General features: G+C 38.8%; 1 protein-coding gene across 4 annotated transcripts in view; it reads left to right on the top strand.

The window, feature by feature from the left end:
• The window catches only part of LOC127417593 (disintegrin and metalloproteinase domain-containing protein 19-like), a 61,364-nt gene that overhangs the window by 15,661 nt on the left and 28,952 nt on the right, over positions 1–16,751 (top strand). The window contains exon 2 of one of the 4 annotated variants that reach the window (XM_051657627.1): positions 13,349–13,436. The exons of the other annotated variants lie outside the window; for them this stretch is intronic. Within the exon in view, the coding sequence (XP_051513587.1) occupies positions 13,411–13,436 (26 nt within the window). The 5' untranslated portion in view covers positions 13,349–13,410. The remainder of the gene's footprint in view (positions 1–13,348; positions 13,437–16,751) is intronic. 4 annotated transcript variants of the gene reach the window in all.

Genomic DNA, 16,751 nt, shown 5'->3' with positions numbered 1-16,751 from the left:
ATACTGAGATGCCGGGCCACCAGACTGACTCTTGGGCTCTACTTCTGCATTTGGAGATCCCTTGATGCCCTTCATGGATTCTCTGAAGTATTTCCATTCTCTGTGATGACGGTATCACTAGCCTATCTCCTTTCATGAGAAGATCTCCAAAACAGTACAGATCTGCCTGGACCTGCCAGTATGGCTGGAGCTGTGTTTCACACTGTTTCTCAGACCACTGTGTGCAACAATACTTTATCATTTTTTTGAAGATGTCATCTTGTTGTTGTGCGCTTTTTATCTCCTCCAGCCATTTTTCTGTTGCTGGGAGAAAAGCAACCACACAGTCCACAAACACCTGGACTTCTTTCTCCAGTTGTAGACTGTCTGAAGAGGGCGGCCCTCTCTGTGGGGCTCTGGACAGTGTATCTGCAGTAATGAGACTCTTCCCTGGGACATGGACAATGTCAAACGAGAACCGCAGCAGCCAGAAGCGGAATCTCAAGACCCGTGGTGGTAAGTCATCTAAGCCTCTGGTACTCAGTAGCGGGACCAAGGACTTATGGTCAATCTGTAGAGTAAAGTGAAGGCCCATTAGGTAGGATGTGAGCCATTCACAGGACTGCCCCTATGCCATATGCTGATGCATCTGCTGAAACCTTTGTTGCAGCTGTGTTGGAGTACTGTGCAAGTGCCTGAGCTGAACTCAGTTCTTCTTTCAGTTTCTGAAAAGCTGTTTTTTGAGGTTCATCCAATGTCCACTCATTCTTTTCTTTTAAGAGTTCTTTCAGTGGGACTGTGACTGTGGTCATCTGTTGTAAGAACTTTTTCGCCATACCCAAAACACGGCGAACATCATCCACACATGCTGGCTCAGGCATTTGAAGAATTGCCTTTACTTTATTGGGGTCTGGTTCAATACCTTTTGATGAGATCTTGTGCCCGACAAATATGATGTGCTCTTTTGCGAACTCACATTTCTCATTCAAAGCCAGGCCCTCTTTTTGCATTTTTTGGAGCACTCTCTGCAGCCTCTGATCATTCTCCAGTCTGTCTCTACCAAACACCAGAATGTAATCGGCATGACACAGGACTAAAACCCTCAAACATCTGGGACATTCTCCACTGGAAATGTTCTGGTGCTGACATAATTCCAAAGGGAAGCCTATTGAAGAGGTATCTCCAGAACGGGGTGATAAACGTGGAGAGGGGCCGAGACTCTGGTGTGAGAGGTATCTGCCAGAATCCACACCTGGCATCCTGCTTTGTGAATACTTCTGCATCAGACATCAAGGACAGTGTTTGGTCCACAGCTGGTAAAATGTGACGCTCTCTTTTCACAACTGCATTCAGTGGTATGAGGTCAACACATGTGAATTTTGTCTTTTGGTGATTTGGGGATAACCACCATACCTGAACACCATTCTGTGGGCTGTGTCACTTTCGAAATTACTCCCATCTCCTCCATGCGGTCCAACTCTTCCCTCAATTTGTCTCTTAGGGGTAAGGGCACCTGCCAATGTGTTGACAGAGCCATAAGTATGGCCACTGGTTTGAGTTCAATGTGGTAAGTCTCCTTTAGTTTGCCCAGCCCCCTAAAAACATCTGGATATGCTGCTTTGAAATTTGTTTCTCTGACATCTGCCACCCTGTAAAGTAGTTGTAGGGCTGGCAGGCCTGCTTAGAAGTGGCTGTGCCAGAACTGTGAAAATGAAAATGGTCTGTGAAGTGCAGCACCTTTTTGCAGCTATTTTCTCTTCAAAGCAGCCTTGCACTTGAAGTTGCTGTTTGCTTGGACCGACGAGTTTCTTTGTCTCTTTCATCAGCTCACCATCCCTTTGAAGGTTGTACAGCCACTCTGGTATGGACGTAACACCCGCCCCAGTGTCCAGTTTAAAGCTGACCTTCTCTCCATTTAGGTCAACTTTCTCCAGTCATGGCTTCGATCTCTCTGATTCCACAGCTCCTAAAAAAGCTAAATATTTAGTTTCTACATCTAACTCAGCTTGAGTGGCTGTGTGCACTACTTCTGTGTTATGACATACGGCAGCATAATGTCCTTTTCTGTGACATTTCTGACAGTACATCTCTTGCAGGTCTACAGGTGTTTTCGTCCTCTGCCACACCTGCCACACTCTTTCTCTGCACGAGTGTCTGATTTTGGTATCTTGTGTCCTGTTTGTTTCTGTCCTTTCTTACTAGTAACTTATATGTTTGCACGTGTGTCCCCTGCAGCATTGTCATGTAGTATTGTTTGCTGTTTCATTACTGTTTCACTTTGTCTCACTTTGTGTATAGCTTTGGCTAGTGTCAGCTCAGAGTCCATTTGTAGCTGTTCAGACAACTTTTGTCTCTTATTCCCACCACTATTCTGTCTCTGATAAGTTCTTCTTTTAGCACCCCAAAGTTGCAATGTTCTGCCAATTCGTGAACAGCAGTAATGAACGATTCAGCTCTCTCACCTTCCTGTTCCTGTTTCAAATATCACGTTATGTTTTCCAATGTAATGCTGCTCAAATGCATCTTTCACTTTCTTATAGTTCTTTTTTTCAGCAGCAGTCAATGGCAGAACAGCCAAAATATCATCTGCTGCATCACCCATAGAATACAGGAGCAAATTCACCTGATATTCCTCATCTTTCTCTCCAATTCCAGAAGCGATTCGGAATCGTTCGAACCTCCAAATCTATCTCGGCCATTCTGCCGGATTTGAGAAGTTAAATGGGTCTGGATTTGCAATCTGAACCACCGTTGTTGCCATCTGGTTTTTTCTTAGTGTTTTACTCTCAGGAGCAAACGTGCAATGTCGTCTCCCTCTCCACTGTCTTTAGCTGCAGCGCGCTCTGTTGCATCTCTGCTCGCCCCACTCTGTATGTCGAAACTTTCGCCGTATGTCTGCCGCACGACTCCAAACTTTCAAAACAAAACGGAGACTATGAAAACTTAAAACTCGCCACTTCTGACACCATGTAATATTAAGTATGTTTCAAGGAACAGGAGACAAGTAGATTGGTTCATAACAAACTCTTTACTTTTCCGTTCTTCTTATTCTTTTGAGTTTCTTGGTGGTTGGCAAACCAGCTTTTGGTGCATTACCGCAGGGTTGGGGAGTAACGGAATACATGTAACGGGATTACGTATTTAAAATACAAAATATAAGTAACTGTATTCCACTACAGTTACAATTTAAATCATTGGTAATTAGAATACAGTTACATTCAAAAAGTATTTTGATTACTGAAGAGATTATTTTATTGTCATTTGTTTCATTTAATATTTAGTCCTTTCAGATGGAAAACATTTATACATATAAATGATGTGATCCAAAGTGCATTTGAACAGAGGTGAAACACTTTCTTATGATGTGTTACATTCATACGAGCAGACAGAGAAGTAAGTTTGAAGTAAGTTTGGAGCAGAAGAAATAGAAATAAACATTGTGTAAATTGTCAGCTTTACGCTAAGCTAAAATGCTATTTCTAGCCATTTTACATGCACATGTTACCAGGCACGATCATATTTTTTATCAAGAAAATTCACGTTAGATCATAATTTCTTTTTTTCTAGTAAGACCTTTGTTATTAGGGCAAAAATCATATTCTTGTTTTTGTATTTTGTATTGTTTTCCTCTAAAAATATCTAAAAATCCTTAAAACAAGATTAATTTGATTAATCTTGTTTTAGAAACAACAATGCATAAGATGTTTAGGTTTTTCAGAGAATGTATTTTTAACGTGTATTTTGTCTTACTGTACTGGCAGAGTTTTTATAGTCAAAACAAGTGAAAAAATCTACCAGTGCTGAAGAAGTAATCCAAAGTATTTAGAACACGTTACTGACCTTGAGTAATCTAATGGAATATGTTACAAATGACATTTTACAGCATGTATTCTGTAATCTGTAGTGGAATACATTTCAAAAGTAACCCTCCCAACACTGGGTCACACACTAAACTGGAGTGTAGGGCAGCGACAGGGAAAGACAAGTAATTTAGGGCATAACTATACTCTTGAATCAACTCCTGTTGTTTTTAGAAACCTCAAAACAGCATCTCTTTTTGGTATTCTCCCATGTTTTTTAGCCAGAAGATTTTCTAGAGACATTGTATTGATTCCCTTTTCCTGTAACTTTGATTGCAATAATTGTCTTTCATTGTTGTATGTGTAGAAGGATGTGTTCAACTGTTTCTAATTAATTACAATTACTGCATAGCCCTGTAGGATACTTATTAATTTTTTGTGAGTTTTCATTGGGCCCAGTATGACCTATATGATTTCTAGTTATTATTGTCTCTTCCCTTTTTCTCAATAAATCTATCATTCCTCCTCCTGTACCTACATTTTTCTGTATCTTGCATAGATGCCTCCCCTTCACCTTTCTCTTCCAAAGCTTCTGCCAGATACTATTTGCAGTTTTACGAATACAAGTCTTGGCTTCTGATTTACTCATGCAAATGGTAAGCTCTACATTATTGCATTTCAATGAGTTCTTTGCTAATTTGTCCACCCCCTTGTTGCCTTCCACTCCTACATGTCCTGGAAACCAAATAAAGCTGATAAAAATTCATTAAATTGGTAATGAAGTCTGTACAAAACTTGCAAGATGTCATATAAGATGTCTTGTCTATTGTTAGAATGCCCAGATTGCAAGCTTTTCAGGGCTGCCAAAGAATCTGTACAAATGACTCCTCTCTCAACATTTATTTCCTCCACCCACTGGAGAGCAAGAAGAATTGCAGTTAGTTCCACCGTGAATACAGATAAATTGTGTGAAGTTCTCTTTCTGATGAGTACCTAATATTTAGGTACAAACACGGCTGCTCCTGTTTGTTCTGAATCTGGATCCTTTGATCCATCTGTGTAGATGTCTACCATGTGGCTATACTTCTGTTTTAGGTACTGATGAACAACATACTCTTCTGATAATAGAAGTTTACAATAGAGTAATTGAATGTCTATGAAAGGCATTGGAAACATTCATGGTGGAACTGTGGGCAATGGAACAGTTAGACTATAGTTCCTATTGTCCAGACCCATTGACTGGGCTAGCCTAGACCCTATCCGTCCCAAACTTCGTCAGTTGCCTCGAGTATGCTCCCATCACTCAGTGAACACAGACTTAGTAGGGTGTAAATCATTGTGTCCTTTTAACGATACCCAATACACCATGGACAATTGTTGACATCTCAATTTTAGCGGCAGTTCACCCATCTCCACTTGCAAAGCTGCTACTGGGGATGTTTTGAAAGCTCCACAACATATTCTGCGCACTTGTGTCTGCACTACCTAAATTTTCTTAAGAAGTGACTCACATGCTGAACCATAAGCCATGCAAACATAATCTATTGCATATCTAATAAGGGCACAGTAAAAGAGCTAGCACCCCACTCAGATCCTGCCAGACATCTCATGACATTCAGGGCTTTCTTACATTTAGTCAGCAATTTCCCTATATGAATACCAAATGTCAACTTTTCATTCAGCCACACTCCCAATAACTTAATCACAGACACCTGCTCAAGTGGATGTTCATAAAATGTTAGGTTTACTGGAATATGTTTCTTTTTTGAAAAACATATTACTTGGGTCTTTGCAGTTGATAGCCAGAATCCCCATCACATAGCCCACTCCTCCACTTGGTTTATTGCTGTCTGGACTTTAATAGCAGTATTTCTCCCTTTCTTCCGTAATGCTCCATCATCTGCGTACATTGATCGTCCTATATTTGGTTTGACCTGATTAAATATATAATTAATCTTGACATTAAATAAGAGAGGATTTCAAACACTTACTTGTGATGTTCCATTATCAATTTGATATACAGTATATTAGAGTAAGATGTTCCCACCCTAATTTGAACTGTTGATTAAATAAAAAGTCTGGTACCCAATTATAAGCTCTACCTCCAATACCCAACTAATTAATTTAAATTATTAGACCCTCTTTCCACAGCATATGCATATGCTTTCTCAATATCGAAAAACACAGCTATGACAGCTTATTTACACAACTGAGCCTTTCTTATATCAGACTCTAGGAAAAGCACTGAATCCATTGTGGTGCGACCACAACGAAAACCACTTTGGTGTGGAGAGAAAAGACCACACCAAGTGTATCAAAATAATCCATTAATCTATTTATTATCATTCTTTCTATGAGTTTACACAGATTAAAAAGTTAAAGCTATTGGTCTATAACTAGTTGCTTCAGAATGATCATTACCAGACTTCTTTATTGGAATGATTGTTGAGTGTTTCCATGATGTGGGTAGTGTGCCTGTTATCCATACCTTGTTAAGTAATTCTAATATAACTGTAATTGCCTCATCAAACAAATGTTCGATCATATTGTAGCATATCTCATCTTCCCCAGGCGACATCTTCTTTGCCCGAGCAATAGCTCTTTAAGCTCAAATATAGAAAAAGTAACGCGCTTTCACTTGTGTTGAATTTCTCCAATACACTAGGATTTCCTCTTCTGATAGATTCTCTACGTTTCCTAGCTTCTTCTGTTAGGTTGCTATTGCTATGCACCTTAACAAAAACTTTAGCCAACATTTCTACTGTTTTTTTGTTTGGAATTGCCACCTCCTCTCCATTATTTAGAAAAGGCATATTGTTATTCTTTCTAATTCCTCCCATCACCCTTATCATACCCCATATATCTGAAATCTTAATTTCCCACCCAATATTTTTGCAAAATTCTCTCCAGTATGCCATGCGAGGATTGGACATGTGAACGGCGAGCTCTGCGCACTTTGCTAGTTTTAACACTTTTATTGAGATAAACCGGTGAGATTCTATACACTCTGTTCCATAACTGTTCTAAGAGGACAATATGTCAAAGAATTCAAAATCCTCGGGTTCTGGAGACATTAAAAGACACTTACGTGCTCAAGCTGACACCCCTGAGCAGGCCATGAGCCTGGGAGTCAATTTAGTTGGAGAAGTGCAGGAAATGCGGCGAACATGTCGACAATGCTGACGAATGTCGTTGTTGACTTGGAGAATCTTGCTGTGACACGTCAATCGATGGTTACAAGAGTGGGGGATGTCGAGAAACGGATCGATTATCTGGAGTCATCGGAGAGGGAATTATCTGCTAATCCACTAGCAACCAAGGTGGATTTGGAGCGTGTCTGGGAGAAGTTGGAGGACATGTATAACCGTAGCCAGCGGAATAACGTCCGTATCGTTGGAATCCCTGAGGGAGCAGAGGGACAGGATAGGGTGAAATTCCTGGATGGGCTCTTTCCGAATCTGCTCAACATAGCAGGCCATAAGATGGAAATCAAGCGAGCTCACAGGCTTCCTGCTCGTCAATCCGCAGAAGGAGACAGACCCCAATCAATTCTGGCCAAATTTCTGAGATTATCCGATAAAGATCTTGTGTTACGTGAGGCGAGGAGTAAAGGAAGGCTTTCTTGGAAGAACCACAGCATTTTCTTGTTCCGTGATCCATTCAATGAATGCAAGAAACCTTTACACCAACGGAAGGTCACTTTTGCACTGATATTCCCAGCCAAATTGAGAATAGATGCTAAGAGTGGCCGTAAAACATTCACATGCGCACAGCAAGCATTTTTATTGAGTTCATTTTGACCCTTTAATAAAACGTTTTTCAAGCGATGTGGGCAGGTGGGCTTCTTTACATTTATCTATGATTGGGAAGGTTAATATTATTAAAATGAAATGTATTCCAAAATTCAACTACCTGCAACAATCTCTCCCTATAGATGTCCCCCTCTCTTATTTCAAGCAATTTGATAGCATAGTGAAGTCCTTCATTTGGAACGGTAAACGTCCCAGATTATATTTCAGTAAAGTGCATAGGCCGATTGACAAAGGTGGGCTAGGCCTACCCAAGATTTTGTTTTATTATTATGCATTCGGTCTCAGACATTTGGTTCATTGGCCACTTCCACCTGAGAGAGCCCCTCCCTGGTTTTGTATACTGAACAGGAAGTTCTTGCCCCTACTTCGCCATTGCAAAGCCTTTCTATTAAACTAACCGGAGAAGTTAAGTTACACCCCAATATCTTGCATTTGCACGCGGTATGGACAAAAGTGTCCAGAGTGTTTAATTTGGACATTTATTTAAATGTTGCTTCGAGCATATGGCTGAACCCAAAGTTATGTATTAATAAGTTTCCTTTCTGCTGGACAGAGTGGATTGGGAGGGAGGTTAATACACTCGGTGTCCTATATGAGAGTGTTGAGATCCTTTGAAAATATGGTTCAATATTTTGGGATTCCCAGGTCTCAATTCTTCAGGTATTTACAGCTGTGCTATCTGCTCTGTACTATTTTTGGGAGTAGCATACACCCCCTAGAGTGGCAGATACTCTGGGAGTGGTGATTACTGCTTTTGGAAAAGGTCATGAGGCATCAATGTATTACTCCCTGCTAATTCAGAGTCTGGGGGACGGAGCTTCAACTTCTCTCAGGAGATTATGGGAGAAAGATTTAAACTTGGTATTGGAGGAGGGAGTCTGGGCTAGGATTCTAAAAAACATCATATGCGCCTTATGCAATTTAAGAATTTACATCGATTCTATTGGACCCCCTCTAGGTTGTATAGGCTTGGTCTTAAAGACACACCCACCTGCTGACGATGCCAATCAGAAGACGGTGACACAACCCATGTTTTTTGGTGGTGTGATAAGATCCAAGAATTTTGATTGAGGGTTCAGAGTTTTATGTGTGACGTATTGGGCAATCAGATTTCATTTTGCCACAGACTCTGTATTGTAGGTGATGGGGCAGTCATTAATATAGGGGATAAATGCATAAAAAATTGGGTCCTAGCCAGTGTTATGATTGGCAGACAGATTATTCTTAGAGGATGGAAGTCGGCTGGAGCGCCCTCATTTCAAGAGTGGTGCACAGAGATGGGGAGGGTAGTGGCTTCGAAGAAATGTCATGTAGAAGGCTAGGCAACTTAGATTTATTTAATAAAAATGGGGCAGTTATTTGGCTGTTTTGGAGGGCTCTCAGGGAGGGGCAGTGGAAAGAGAAGTGTAGTTTTAAATGTGTGTGATTATTTTATATATATATATATATATATATATATATATATATATATATATATATATATATATTTATTATTATTATTATTATTATTCTTTTGTGTGTGTGTGTGTGTGTGTGTGTGTTTGTGTGTATACTCAAGTGTGACTACAGGGATACATGTTGAGGGTCAGGGTGGGATTGGGGATAATGGGTGTTAAATGTTGATTCTGTGAATATACTGTATGTTTTGCTTTTCTGTGTCAAAAGTGTTAATCAGAAAATTAATAAAACGTTTTTTGGACTAGTCTTACTAGTTAGTCATGTAAAATGTTGGTCTTAACTTTTTCAGTCATTTGCATAAAAACTTAGAACAGTCTAATTTAATAGCAAAATGTAAGACAGCACACCCCTATGCTAACTTTTGTTTACATTCCATGTTGACATGGAAAATAACTCAGCTGAGCTAGTGGGGGCTTGAGTTGAGGGCTAAATGGTGCTTGAGTTGAGACTTTGTAGAAGATTTGACATCTACGATGGTAACAACATTTCTTGTGTTTTTTATTATTTGGGTTAAAATCACAAAATTTGTTCATTAGAATCAGTTTGAAACATAGTATTTTTCTAACAAGCAAATATTTTCAGCCAAGTAAAACTGTGTTGAGCCAGAGATTATTTAGCACAGATAAGCCACATCTATTAAAATGAATGGGAGAAATTGGAACACTCAACCAAAAAGCTCTGAGCGCCCAACGGTCAACGGATGTAGAAAGGAAGTCTCACTATACAGTTAAAAGGGCCAATCACCTTTTAGATTCAGACATCATCTGTCAATCAACTTTAGAACGTGCATGCGCATTAGCTATACAAGCCGGAAAAATTTGTTTTTTTAGCATAATATGAGGTAAAGAACCACAGTTAATGATTCCAGTATTGTCAGATTTTACTGCTGATTTGAAATATGTTCTTTGATCGTAATCTTGACCAACTGTTTTATAGATTTTGGTCTTTGTCCATTCAAGTAGACAGGAGCTGCGCTGGCATGACTGGAAATAGCCTCCCGAGAGCATTCCAAAGATGGCCGACAGTGGACTGACTTGCTAGAAAGACTTTGGTTGAGGGTCCACTGTCGGCCATTTTTTTAAGCTATTCAGTGTCTTTCTTTTCCCACATTGCAATGCGAATTAGACTGTCTTACTAAAGACAAATGTGAGCTTGTTTTATGCAACAGGCTTTCTATGGCATCTTTAGCTTGTCAGACTAATTGTTAGACGAAGTCTTAAGTTAATGCCTATGTTTAAGCAACTGGCCCCTGGAAATGAATGAGATGCCTTAACCTTCCTAAATGCACTGTTCGTATTTCTAATAGCTTCTCCAAACTCATCATTCCACCATGGAACTGCTTTCTATTTACTACCTTTTGTTACCTTCCCAATAACCTCCACTGCTGTATTATGTATTATACTGCTTATACTTGAGTTAAATTCCTCTACTTCGCCATCTAATCCAGATCATTTAATTAATCTATTACTGCACATTTTATTAAATTCATCCCAATCTGCATTTCTCAACTTCCACCTAGGTATATACTCTTCTTTAATCAGCTGGACATCTAAACCAGTTGTGTAGTAAATGGGTTAATGGTCGCAACCTAAGGTGGACTGATTCATAACACTCCATGTACTCTTTCTTGCCAAATCCTCAGATGATAAAGTAAGGTCAAGTACAGATTCTTGTCCTTGTGCTACATCCAGTCTAGTACCGCTGCCATCAAGACATACCAATCCTAGTTCATCCATCACTTCCTCAATTAAAATTACAGTTACAATTGCCTTCCTCAATTACTATTAAAATCAGTGAATGCACTCCCCTATAGGGTATAATGGGCATTAAAATCACCACAAGTATATTACCATTAGGATTTCCAACATATTCAAGTGTTTCTTTAACTGAGTTTATTATATGGGTTATACAAATTGATTACTGTAATACTCCTGCTACCAGGCCATATTTCCACTGATACCACCTCTAATTCATTATTATTTATTTCCTTAAAATTCAAGCCTTTTTTAATGAAGGAATCTACTCCTCCTCCATTTCCAGATTTCCTATCCTTGCGTATAGCCACATATCCATACCAAACAAAATCAAGGTGTGGCTTGAGCCATGTCTCCTGTATACATATAATATCTACATATATATTTCTGCTGCAGATCCTCAATAATTGTTTTTAAACTCCTGGCCATTCGCAATAAGACTTTGTGCATTCCACTGGAATACAACCAGTCCTTTCATATACTTTCCCTATATGTTCCTTGTGTTCTAGCTAGTCCGCCTTTGAGTGCTTCATTAATTGATTCTACAGTAACATCCTCCACTTTCAGGTATTTTTCTGCTGCTCTAATGATAATCTTAATCCTCTCTGTTCTGCTGATGGTTTGGGCTGAACAATTAACCACTTCTGCCATGAAGGTCAAAAATTCACTTTTACTCATCACAATGGAATCTTTGGTAAATCTACATTGGTTTACTTCTTTCTCTGGATGTTTAACTGTTGATGTTATGTCAAAGCCTGACATTGGAGCCTTAACTCTTTTGTGGGCCTCCGCATATTATATTCCTTCTGCCATTTTAATATTCTGTACTTTTACTGTTCTTTTTCTAGCAGCACATCCTGCGTAACCCCCTCTCCGCATGCTCCGTACTGATGTTCCTCTCCACATCTTCCACATCGTTGTTTGCCTGTGCAAAATTTGCTACATGCCCATACCTTTGACACTTATAACACCTTAGTGGTGGTGGTACATATTCTCTTACCATATAACTCATAAATCCCACCATCACTCTAGATGGTAGGATTTCCACTTGGAAGTGCAATAGTACCAATAAACTGTCCCTTTTAACTTCATCTTTAACATACTGTAGTCGCTTAGCCTGAATCACCTTAGCCCCTGAAATTTTATTCTTTATCTCCTCTTTCTACATTTCTGTTGATACTCCGTATATAACACCTTTCACCCGTTTCCTTTCCTCCGATCTGACACATTTCACTGATTTTCCTGCCAGCGATTTAATCCGTAACGCCATGTCACACTGTTTACTATCTATACAAAAAACTAGCAGACTTCCATCACGTCATAGTTTTGCATGATCAATACCCTTCAAAGCGTCAATAAGATTCAAAGGATTGCAGGAGCCTAGCTATTCAAATTTAATGATTACCTTATGTTCCTACCTCCTTTTTAGTACTTGTGGATTAGCTCTTTCCCCATCGCTATCTGTGCTGCAACTATGTCCATGGGATTTCTTTCTATTTCCTTTCCTATTAACTATCTTCCATCCTATATCATTAAAAATTACCTCTCCATAATCTTCCATATCACCTGAACCAACGTCACTTCCTGCCATCACCGCTCCAGTCACAGCTCAGTGTTGCCATCCGTCGTACTGTCCTTACTTTTTTGTTCCTCCGGAAACCCCCCTTATACATGCTTCGTGGGTAATGTAGTCCCCGACTCTACACAAGGTTTCTTTATTTTGAAAACGGGTGATTCCCCAGAGTGTTGCCCTTTTGAATGATCCATGGTCAGTGTCGCTCATTTGTTGTGGCTACAAGCTGTCAGCTTCAAACTACCACCACACCTATCACCGCACATATACACGCGCAGTAGTAGCTAGCTGGACCTTTTATTTATTTACAAACGTGACGTAAACACACATGGATGACTGATGGAAGTATGCCATTTCCCGCCAAATCCGTCCCGACAGCTCTAAAATATAAATCATTGTTATAGGCTTACCATAGTGGTTTAGAAGATGGATTGTTTGTGTACTTGCTCATTAATTACATTTTGGAAATTTATTTTGGAAAAAACAAAAAAATCTTACATAGTGTAGCTTTAAGGGAGACATGAAGTCGAGAGAGAGAGGTTCTAACAATGGTTTTATTGGGCGTCATTTCCAATCAAGCTGTAATTTTGCCAAATTAGGCAAAAAGTGTGAAAATGAAATTTATTGTGTGTATTTCTGATACATACTGTAAAATGTTAGCTATTAAATCATACTTAGCAAGACAACAGAGTCTTCCATTTTATTTAAAAATGTAAAAAATTTCATTTCCATCAGCATCATTTCCAGCACAGAAATCTATTAAACACAATACAGAATTTGAGATTTATGCTGGAAATGACGCTGTGGTGGGAATTTTCATGACTTTCAGAAAGAAATGACGAAAATGACATAAAACTCCTGTAATGCATGTACATACATTGTTGGACATTGCTAGTGGAAAAATAAATAGTAAAAGGTTAAAAAAAAAAAAAAAAAAAAAAACTATTGAGACTAATGAGACTTTCCTTTTAGAAGTCCACAGTGCTAAAGTGTCCAAAGCTGAAGAAACACCCTTTGATGATGTATATATATGGATGGGCTGCATGGTTGGGACAACTAGGTGAGATGACTGTATTTTGTGTGAATTTAATTTGTATGTAATTATGAAATCTCTATTAATATAATGCTCAAATTACTACAACTGATTACTTGCATATCAATTGATTGTCTTTATAGTAGTGTGCTTTTAAGAGCACTGAAAATGTTAAAATACTATTTGTTACAATAATGCTTCTAAAAGTACTTCTGCACTATTATGACCTTAAAGGACCCATTGTGCTAGCATTTCTCCTAAAATTAGCTCTTATAGGCCCTGCATGTACAGTATCTGATATATGAACCGGTACAGTTGTCTCTGATGGAGATTCTTGTGCTAGTGTCCATGACACTTCTGGCAGAGATCTACGGTCCTGCAGGGCGAGTGCAGGCTTGTGCAGCCTGGTGGGTGTTCTTGTGTGAGGGTGATGGGAGTCACAGCTCAGTAGGTCTGGACTGTGTCCAGAGCAAGTGTTGTTGGGCCTGCTAATATAAACATAGAGGGACAGACGCATGGGAGTTCTCTATGTGTGTGTGTGTGTGTGTGTGTGTGTGAGGGAGAGAGAGATGTTCAGAATGAGACCACAGTGATGACTGAGTCAAAGATTTCATGCCTGGCATCTTGATGTAAAATTAACGTGTCAGATTTCCATTTATGGATTTGTAGTGGTTGGGGACTCTTTCAGTTGCCTTTTGGTTACTGTTAAAATTATACAGTATCATGTCTTTAAAAATATATATACATATACAGCTCTGGAAAAAATTAATAGACCACTGCAAAATGATCAGTTTCTCTGGATTTACTATTTATACGTATATGTTTGAGTAAAATGAACATTTTTGTTTTATTCTATAAACTTCTGACAACATTTCTCCCAAATCCCAAATAAAAATATTGTCATTTAGAGAATTTATTTGCAGAAAATGACAAAAAAGATGACGTGTTTTCAGACCTCGAATAATGCAAAGAAAACAAGTTCATATTCATTTTTAAACAACACAATACTAATGTTTTAACTTAGGAAGAGTTCAGAAATGAATATTTGGTGGAATAACCCTGATTTTCAATCACAGCTTTCATGCGTCTTGGCATGCTCTCTACCAGTCTTTCACATCTGCCCGATTCCAGCCTTGCTGAAGCACCCCCAGATCATCACCGATCCTCCACCTGGTCATCTAATGGTTAGACGTAGACCTGGAGAGGCCTTCAAGCCTGGTGGAGGATCAGTGATGATCTGGGGGTGCTTCAGCAAGGCTGGAATTGGGCAGATTGGTCTTTGTGAAGGATGCATGAATTAAGCCACGAACAAGGTTATCCTGGAAGAAAACTTGCTTTCTTCTGCTCTGACAATTTTCCGCAACTCTGAGGATTGGTTTTTCCAGCAGGACAATGCTCCATGCCACACAGCCAGGTCAATCAAGGTGTGGATGGAGGACTACCGGATCAAGACCCTGTCATGGCCAGCCCAATCTCCAGACCTGAACCCCATTGAAAACTCTGGAATATGATCAAGAGGAAGATGGATGGCCACAAGCCATCAAACAAAGCCGAGCTGCTTGAATTTTTGCACCAGGAGTGGCATAAAGTCACCCAACAGCAATATGAAAGACTGGTAGAGAGCATGCCAAGATGCATGAAAGCTGTGATTGAAAATCAGGGTTATTCCACCAAATATTCATTTCTGAACTCTTCCTAAGTTAAAACATTAGTATTGTGTTGTTTAAAAATGAATATGAACTTGTTTTCTTTGCATTATTCAAGGTCTGAAAACACGTCATCTTTTTTGTTATTTTGACCAGTTGTCATTTTCTGCAAAGAAATGCTCTAAATGATGATAATTTTATTTGGAATTTGGGAGAAATGTTGTCAGTAGTTTATAGAATATACATTTTACTCAAACACAATACTCAAATCTAGAGAAACTTAATTTTTTTCAGAGCTTTATATACAACACGGTCACTTACAAACCAAAAAAAACACAGAAACAGTTCACCCAAAAATGTATCATTTACAATTCAAACCATTAGACATGCTTATAATGATGATGTTTGGACATGAGACATTCGGAAAATAATGACCTGATGTGTATAATGGTGCCATATTTGATTTGAGATCTGCAGTGAAGGGAGAGATTTTTAAGAAATGACAACATTAATTTTGGCCTTTTCCTCAAACAATCGTATTACTTCAGAAGACTAGAAATATGGAGCACAAGCTGGATTGTCAACGTTTCTGATACTTTTATAGTTTGTTTTTAGTCATTTTGGAACTTTACAGCTTGATTCTCCATTCATTTTAATTATATGTATAAGAGCAGCCAGAATATGCTTCAAAGAAGAAAGAATATGTGTTTCACAGAAGAAAGAACATTTTCATTTTTGTTGTTTACCGTTTCTTTAAAAATAGTCAAAACAAACATAAAAAATTTAAAAAGTCAACAAATAGTTTATAGTGGAAAACAATTTAACAAGAAACTCTTTCTATTCCCATGGGAACCAGAAGGAAATTGTGTTTACGTGATCACTGATGAACGTGATTCGGATGTTGCATTTTCACTCTTAAAATTACATTTTTACTTCACTTGTGGTTAGGTTTAGGGTTGGGGTTTGTGTAAAATGTAAAATTAAAAACACAACTCACTTTTGGCGCCACTCTGTGGACATGTCACATCAACATTTCCAGCTTCGGCCACTGGGGGCAGTGGTTCGTATTTCAGTGAGCACAGACCAATTTCAGCAGCAAAACTTTCTTCCTCCTGTCTCTGAATTCACCATGAGATCAGTCTGATACAAAAATCTTTGAGAAAGAACAACAAAAGTCAATGATCTTTATTGCTAACAAAGCAATATTTGTGATATATTTCATATTATATGGAAGAGAAAAGATGTGAAAAACTTCGCTAGTCTTTGCTTGAGGAAATTGCATATTTAGCAGTGGTTAAATAGTCAGTAACCTTGTGTCATCCTTTGTGGAGAAAGAGGAACAGTTACAAGCACAATGAATAAATACACAGTGCACTCTTCTTGTACTGAAAGCACATTTGCTAAACATCGTTCTGATTCTCAAAGCATTCAAACACTTTGAATTAATGTTTTATGAGCTCAGGGCCATTAAAGGAAATTGACCTCTTCACACTCTTAGCCATTTTCTGCTTAGATATCTTCTGAAATATAAGATAACCAGAGAGGCCTGTTGATTTCTGGTCTCAAAACAACCTACTCCTAATATGGATTAAAACTTGATTCATGTGTGGCTCCAGTGAAATAATGGAAACATGTTGGGTGTGTTTATGTAATTCCTTTATGAATGTGATGGAAGTTGTCCAGCTGTGCTATTATT

The sequence above is a fragment of the Myxocyprinus asiaticus genome, chromosome 27 (assembly GCF_019703515.2).
Source record: "Myxocyprinus asiaticus isolate MX2 ecotype Aquarium Trade chromosome 27, UBuf_Myxa_2, whole genome shotgun sequence".
In the NCBI taxonomy this organism is placed as follows: Eukaryota; Metazoa; Chordata; class Actinopteri; order Cypriniformes; family Catostomidae; genus Myxocyprinus; species Myxocyprinus asiaticus.
The sequence above is the reverse complement of the archived record's forward strand: the minus strand, read 5'-3'. Positions and strand labels throughout refer to the sequence as shown.